The 7,684-nt window shown below is 43.7% G+C and overlaps 1 protein-coding gene across 1 annotated transcript in view; it reads left to right on the forward strand.

Annotated features, from left to right (window-relative positions):
- LOC113290774 overlaps positions 1 to 1,527 on the forward strand; it is a 2,062-nt gene extending 535 nt beyond the window's left edge. Inside the window, exons 2-3 of the mRNA XM_026540357.1 lie at positions 1,068 to 1,130; positions 1,226 to 1,527. Of these exons, the coding sequence (XP_026396142.1) occupies positions 1,068 to 1,130; positions 1,226 to 1,527 (365 nt within the window). The remainder of the gene's footprint in view (positions 1 to 1,067; positions 1,131 to 1,225) is intronic.
- Positions 1,528 to 7,684: the final 6,157 nt, after the last annotated feature.

A 7,684-nucleotide genomic window follows, 5' to 3' on the forward strand; every position in this document is an offset into this window, starting at 1 on the left:
CCGCCCCATGCATTTGAAGTTTGTAAAGAGTGGGGCGGAGGTATTAAGCCCGCCCCACACAAAAGATTAAAAAAAAAAAAAGACGGGCGTGCATTATACGTTCGCCTGGTGTGGGGCGTGGTCTATACGTCCGTCAGGGGTGGGACGTGGACTATACGTCCGCCTGGTTATGGGGCGTGGACTATATAAACGCCCGATTATATTTGGGTTTGGTCTTGGTCGCAGACCAAATTTGGTCTGGATTTTAGTCTTTGATCAAATTTTGATCGATGGTCCGTCCCGCTACGCCTATCAACTGGACACTATATTTGGGTTTAGTCGTCCATTGTGGACGTTCTAAGAGCAACTGCAGTGGACGACTAAGAGCAAATTTCTAGTCGAGTGGGCTGGCGTAGTGGGACGGACCATCGATCAAAATTTGATCAAAGAGTAAAACCCAGACCAAATTTGGTCGGCGATCAAGACCAAACCCAGATATAGTCGAGCGGTCGTATAGTTCACGCCCCACCACCAGGCGGTTATATAATCTACGTCCCACACCAGGCGTACGTAAAGTCCCCGCACCACACCAGCGTACGTAAAGTCTACGCCCCATTTTTATGTTTTTTTTTAATTTTGTATGGGGCGGGCATTATACCCCGCCCCATTCTTTGTTTTCCAAATTTTTTTTTTGTGGGGCGGGCTTTATACCTCCGCCCCACTTTTTTCTTTTTTTTTTTCCTTTTTTTTTTTAAGAATCTCCCCACTCAGGCGGACGTATATCCCACGCCCCACACCAGGCGAATATATAGTGTACGCTCGATCAAATTTAGTATTTCACCCGTAACGTCACACACCAGACTAAACTCAAATTTGATCGTTTGTTTTGATCTTTGATCTTTGGTTATGATCGTACCACTGTGAAGGTTTTGGGGAAACTTCGATATGGCTACAACAGTTTATTTGTTTTCTCTCTATAACACTTGTGTATTGGCAGATTGATGTTGTACAGATTTTTTTTTCTTTTCTTCTTTTTTTTGGATGGAATTTCATAGCTTGTCTCTTTTTTTTTTGTTTTTCCTGTACAGGATCGCTCTCTTCTGCTCGAACTCAACTTGATCTCTTGGAACAGCTGAGCTCTTCCACTGATGGTATATATTCACCTTTCTTCAAACAACAATCTCCGTACAGTCACTCATTTCGCTTGAATAAGTATCCTACTTTAATAATTCCATAATATAACTAGGTAATGCAATTGACGGGGAATCAAATCGATTGACAATTCGCGAACAACTCATGCAATTGGTGGGAGATAGAGAAGGCGAGGATTTCAGCATTCTGTTGGGTAAAAAAAATCTAAAGAAGGTGAGTGCTACTTTCTTAACCATTTCACAGAAGAGAAACATCAAAAGAAAAGCTTACTTGGATGATGTTTCTCAGAGGAACGATACATTTTTCTTCTCCACAATTGCAGCCTTTGTAATTATTCCACCTATCATCATATTAGTGGTAGCTGTCTCAACTGGTTATGTGCAACTTTTACCATGATCCATGAAAGAATATAGACTATAATTTTCTGTTATTGAAGTGTCTTTGACATTTATATTTTTCCTCCGCGTCAATGAAATGAAAAGCTTATAGTTATGTTTGTTGTTACTGTTTAAGTAATTTTGACATAGGTGTAAAAAGGCCGCTACTACACACTACATCTATAATACCTCTTCAGCTTATTAGCATACCAGAAGAAGAGCTCACTTCCATCCTCTACATGTCCAAATATAGCTGCTTCATTTCTCATATTTCTGAAAAGTACAAACCTTCAAACTTGTTGAGAAACCAGAAGTAGATAATTTGATGATAGGATGGAGTTAACCATCATGTAAGTTGACCCACCATCTTACAAGTAAAGATATCCCTAGTTCCATACAGTGCGTCTGGAGAGTTCTTATAAGGGGAGTAATCTAGAAATTAAAAGTTGAAATGTGATCTGTTTATTTAGTTTTAGACTAGTGCCAATTAACTCATTATGTCTTATATACATTTGACAAGGCCGATGAGGCTCTGTATTGGTTGAAAAAAAATGTGAGGTAACATCAACTTAAACCATGAGATGCAGGGGGACATTTGAAACTCCTTTTTCTGTTTCAAGTCAAGTGGGTCCAAGCAAAGACTAAGGGGATGGCTCTTTAATGGTTGCTTTTGTAATAACCTTCTGCAAAGAAATCTAGAGCTATAGGTTTTAGTTTTACCATTATATCCATGTTGATATCTCCATATTGGGATGTAAGGAGGGCCTTCAGTTACCAAGCTGATGGACAAATCCAGTTGAGCTGTCACTTTAGAATTTGCTGCAAACACAGAAGCCCATGGAAATTCGTTAAGCCCTTGTTCTGCACATTTGTCTAAAACTTTAGATGAATGCCAAAACCAATTTCTGTTTGGCTAGTAGTCCCAATTTACAGGGTAGATTTGACACATGAAATGGTTGAAAATTTAAATCATTGTGTCTTTGTGATATAAATTATTCAGTCTAGCTGAGTAAGGTTTAAATGCCTTGATAAGTGTTAGTAGTCCAGTTGTGTTTTCTTGATCGAATAGTGTTAAGTACTAAGAGAGAATCAGACTAGTTAGTTGACTATGATAGCTTTAAGTGTGCAAGTCACAAAAGAAATTTAACCCTGCTGTTGTAGTTATTACGATGCACTTACAAAGCTATATCATATAGTGTATATATAAGGTGTGAGCACACGAACCACGTGCGTGTCCGAACGCTCACACTCAATCTTTACATCTAAGGAGATTATGATGATGGTACCCTGGTGTTGATTCATTGGCTCAAAACCTTCGGGTTTATCATGGCCTCCTCCAACCACTCCAGGCGTGGCGTTTGTGCATGGGATATAAGTATTAAGGAAAACAAAACATATAAGCAAACACGTGCGGAGCTAAATGAATGTAAAGTGCTGAAATGTAAATAAGACCAAGGTTTACGTGGTTCAGCACTAAGGCCTACATCCACGGGATTTGTTTTTCTACTATGTTCTTCACGGTTACACGAATAGTTGAATGATTTTTGGGGTTTACATGTTTCTCTCCTCTCAGGGATTAACTTACCTTTGCTATTTCTCTCTCTCTCTCTCTCCTTCCTGATGTTTTCGATCCCCCTTCCTCTTGGTGGAGATTGGGTATTTATAAGGTTAGAACGTGGGACCCATCTCTGAAGACCGTTGGAACCTTATCTTCTTGTGTCCTTGCGTCCATCGCGCGGAGGTCTGCGTTTCCCCCTTGATCCCGCAGAGGCATCCTCGCTCGTTCCACAGGTTGGTCGACACGTACACTGCTCGGAGTGTTTAATGTGGGTAGTTGAGGGGTCTGCTCGTGTCAGACAAGTGTCTTCTGCCCCTGTCAGTCCGTGTCAGCTAACTTTCTCTCCACCGTTGATCTTGGCTTCTCTTTTGGGGATGAGATAAAGTAACTCCTCGGGGTTTATTTGATGTTTCGTGACCCATCATGTTTTGATGTTTTTGGCCTGCATGCTTTCCACGTACCTCTTTATATACACGTGTCTGATAGTGAGATATATGTGTACACAATTTGCCCATTTTCTTCGGGCTTGAATGACTAATGGGTGCCTTGAAGAAAAACTATCGTCGCATATTCTTCTCACTCCTAATAACTTCTCCTAGATACTTGGGCACGTCTTTTATTCGTGCATTAACTGCTTATGTAACGGGCACGTTTTCCCATTCCTCCCTTAATTTCCTTCTCTTTCTTTCGGGTATTTTAAGGATAGAAAGAAAATTTAATTTCATTCTTCCTAAACACTCTCTCAGTTTTCATTCTTCCTTTAAATTTTTTGTCTGTCTTCATTGAACCTGTGACCTTAAATTCTCTGTCAGTCTTCATTGCACTTGTGATCTTAAATTTTCTGTCAGTCTTCATTGCACCTGTGATCTTAAATTCTCTCCACCTTAGCATTAACCACGCCCGCTTCTCCTGTTTGTTTCTTCTACTGCTGTTTTTGCCGGTAAGTTTTCCTTTTCTTTATTTCCACCGTTTTATGCTGTGTTGACTTGTGAATTTTCTGCTACTGTTGTTCCTTGTTTGTGATGAAGAACTTCTTCTGATGCTTGCATACTAGTTTGCCCCTGTTCTTCATCTTAAATTAAGGAAGCCATTACTTCGAGGGTGAAATATTGAGCATGTATACTACTTTTAGGGTTGCTACGTTATCGTGGTTGTATTACTATGGATGCGTTTTTTGATTTTGGTGATTTTGGTGTGTAACTTGTTCTTGATTTTATTCTTTCCGCAGCCATGTCTGACCGTCCGCGGCCTACTTATCAGACTCCGGATTCTGGGTTATCGAGATCTCCTCCGCGTCGAGAGTCTCAAGATGATGTTCGTCGGAGTCGAGTTTCTTCTGGAGCGAAAGCCTCGTCCTCTAGGGAAGATATTCCCCCGATAATTCCGTCTGGTTCTCGAAGAGTCTTTGATCGCTCAGTGGCTCGTCCTCGTGATGATACTAGGAGTACGCAGGCTCCGCCCCGCGCTGTTGCTTTTGACATTCCTCCTCTACGTTCGTTAGTGCCCGAGCATCATCTACGGTCTTCTCCAACTTTTAAAGGGAAGAATACGAAGAGCGTAGCTCCTAGGGTTGAATCTTCAAAGAATCCCCCCGTGAAGAGAAAAGCTTCGGAAGCGTTCGTTAGTTCATCCGGCCCCGCCGAGGAGGATGAGGCTGCTCCCTTGATACGCAGTGTCTCTGTTAGCAGGAAAAAAATAACCTTCAAGCATATCGATATTGAAATATTCAAGGAAAATCATGAGCTTCAAGCCTTCGGGGTTCGTTTCTATTCCCCTGAGGATGATATTATGTATGAGCTTATCTCCAAGTACGAATTCGATGAGTTTCATTTGTTAACGACGGTTGGGGCATTCGAGGCTGGTCTGATGCTGACGTTGTACAAATCCGGTGATTCCTTCTACTACGACGTGCTCGCTAGTCGTGAGGGTTCTTCCACCAATACTCATAGCCGTTCTGTATCCCAACTATCGGGGAATTATCTCCGCGCCCTGAAGGAATGCTATCTGCGGAGTAAGGGGGAAACGTCGATGACTTGTTACGTTCCCAATCCCATGGAGAAGGAATGGTATACTCCTGAGAATTTCAATAACTCCTTTGGGGATTACGTCAATAGTAGGAATCGCAAGCCGTGGAGTGTCAGCCTTCGGAATCTCCCTGCTCCTCGAGGCGAGATTCGTCTGTTAAATGAGGTCAGCGATGCCAAGCTGAAGTATGTTCCTGGCACGGAGGCGTCCAGTCGTCGGAAACTCTTCCCCGCGCGAGAGAGGATCAAGCGCGATCATGATTACGAGTGGCACGCCACCGTTATCGAGATAGTTGATCCGTGGGCTTACGGTTGGATTCCCGGTCCCCGCGGTTGGCGGCCTACCGAGAATAGTAAGCCGCGCGAATCTCCTCCTGTTCGCTATGGAGATTTCTGCCCCTGGCGTCTGAACTTTGCGGGCATGAATTTTCCTTATGCCCTGGACGTCATAGAGGGAGACGAGGAGGATGGTTCCGGTGCTATACTCCCACCGAAGAATATCTCAGCTGCTCAGGTACGCAGATTCTAGCTGCGCTTCTTTTTTAGAACTTCCATCAGACGGGAAAAATAATTCTTTTTGTGGTGTTGGTTTCAGGTATTGAAGAAGAAAAAGATTAGGCCGAAGCAGTCTTCTACTACGGTGATGGGCGAGGTTGAGGCCCAAGAAGAAGTTACTAGTCCAGTGAACGAAGAGTTTGCTGAGGACGAGATTACAGATGGGGAGGAACGTACTGGTACCTCCCCTATCAATGTCGAAGAAGAGGTCTTCGCTGGTCACGCTGGTGATGAAGGAAGGAACAAAGCTGTGGTGGCTGATGACGTTGTCATTGGGGATGTTTCCGTCCCTGCTGGTGATGTCGCGGATACCCTTCCCACTTCTCAAGAATTTTCTTTTGATCGGATGTATTCCACGGGGGAGTTCTTTGACGAAGCCCTCGATTTTCCCGAGGACTGATAAGTTGAGGTCTGCAATTCCTCTTCCAGAGATAGAAACATGTGGAGCGGTCAGGCTCCCTTCTTCTTCTGGTACACTCCAAGCAGATTCAAATCTGCGTTGCTTCTATGGGAAGTATGGTTTGAGCCATTTAGCATTCCAAGGATGCCGGAGGACCTCGCCTTTTAGATTACGAAGGTAGTAGGAACCGTTACCCGCAATGTCGTGGATCATAAAAGGTCCTCCCCATGTAGGTGCTAACTTTCCCCATTTCTTTTCTTGCTGATACCGTGGGATTGTTCTCAACACATACTGTCCCTCTACAAAATTCCGTAGCTTTACCTTTTTGTTGTATTCCCTTGCCAGTCTTCGTTGATAATTTTCCATCTTTTGCAATGCTACTTCCCTTCTTCCTTCCAAGTCGTCCAACCTTTCTAACATCATATCTGTTGTGAGGTTTTTCTCCCAAGCTTCGGTCTTCGTGGTTGGCATGAGGATTTCCGTAGGTATGACTGCTTCAGCTCCATAAGTTAGAAGAAACGGGGATTCCCCGGTAGAGGATCTTCGTGTTGTCCTGTATGCCCATAAGACATTGTGCAGTTGTTCGCACCATCTTCCCTTATGCTCGTCTAATTGTTTTTTGAGTATAAGGGCGAGGGTCTTGTTGGTAGCTTCCGCTTGTCCGTTGCTTTGAGGGTATAAGGGGGTGGACTTGTTCTTTCTTATTTTGAAGGTGTCGAAGAGCATGTCTATATTTTTTCCCTGTAATTGCTTACCGTTATCAGATACAATTTCCGCAGGTATACCAAATCTGCAAATGATGTTCTGGAATATGAAAGTGAACACATCCGCGTCTCTGATCCTGGCCAAGGCCTTAGCCTCCACCCATTTACTGAAGTAGTCCGTGGCTACTATCAAAAATCGTCTCTTCCCTGTTTCTAGCGCCAAATTGTGGGCACACGAACCACGTGCGTGTCCGAACGCTCACAATCAATCTTTAACATCTAAGGAGGTTATGATGATGGTACCCTGATGTTGATTCATTGGCTCAAAACCTTCGGGTTTATCATGGCCTCCTCCAACCACTCCAGGCGTGGCGTTTGTGCATGGGATATAAGTATTAAGGAAAACAAAACATATAAGCAAACACGTGCGGAGCTAAATGAATGTAAAGTGCTGAAATGTAAATAAGACCAAGGTTTACGTGGTTCAGCACTAAGGCCTACATCCACGGGATTTGTTGTTCTACTATGTTCTTCACGGTTACACGAATAGTTGAATGATTTTTGGGGTTTACACGTTTCTCTCCTCTCAGGGATTAACTTACCTTTGCTATTTCTCTCTCTCTCCTTCCCTTCCTGATGTTTTCGATCCCCTTTCCTCTTGGTGGAGATTGGGTATTTATAAGGTTAGAACGTGGGACCCATCTCTGAAGACCGTTGGAACCTTATCTTTTTGTGTCCTTGCGTCCATCGCGCGGAGGTCTGCGTTTCCCCCTTGATCCCGCAGAGGCATCCTCGCTCGTTCCACAGGTTGGTCGACACGTACACTGCTCGGAGTGTTTAATGTGGGTAGTTGAGGGGTCTGCTCGTGTCAGACAAGTGTCCTCTGCCCCTGTCAGTCCGTGTCAGCTAACTTTCTCTCCACCGTTGATCTTGGC

The sequence above is a fragment of the Papaver somniferum genome, chromosome 6 (genome assembly GCF_003573695.1).
Source record: "Papaver somniferum cultivar HN1 chromosome 6, ASM357369v1, whole genome shotgun sequence".
NCBI lineage: Eukaryota > Viridiplantae > Streptophyta > Magnoliopsida > Ranunculales > Papaveraceae > Papaver > Papaver somniferum.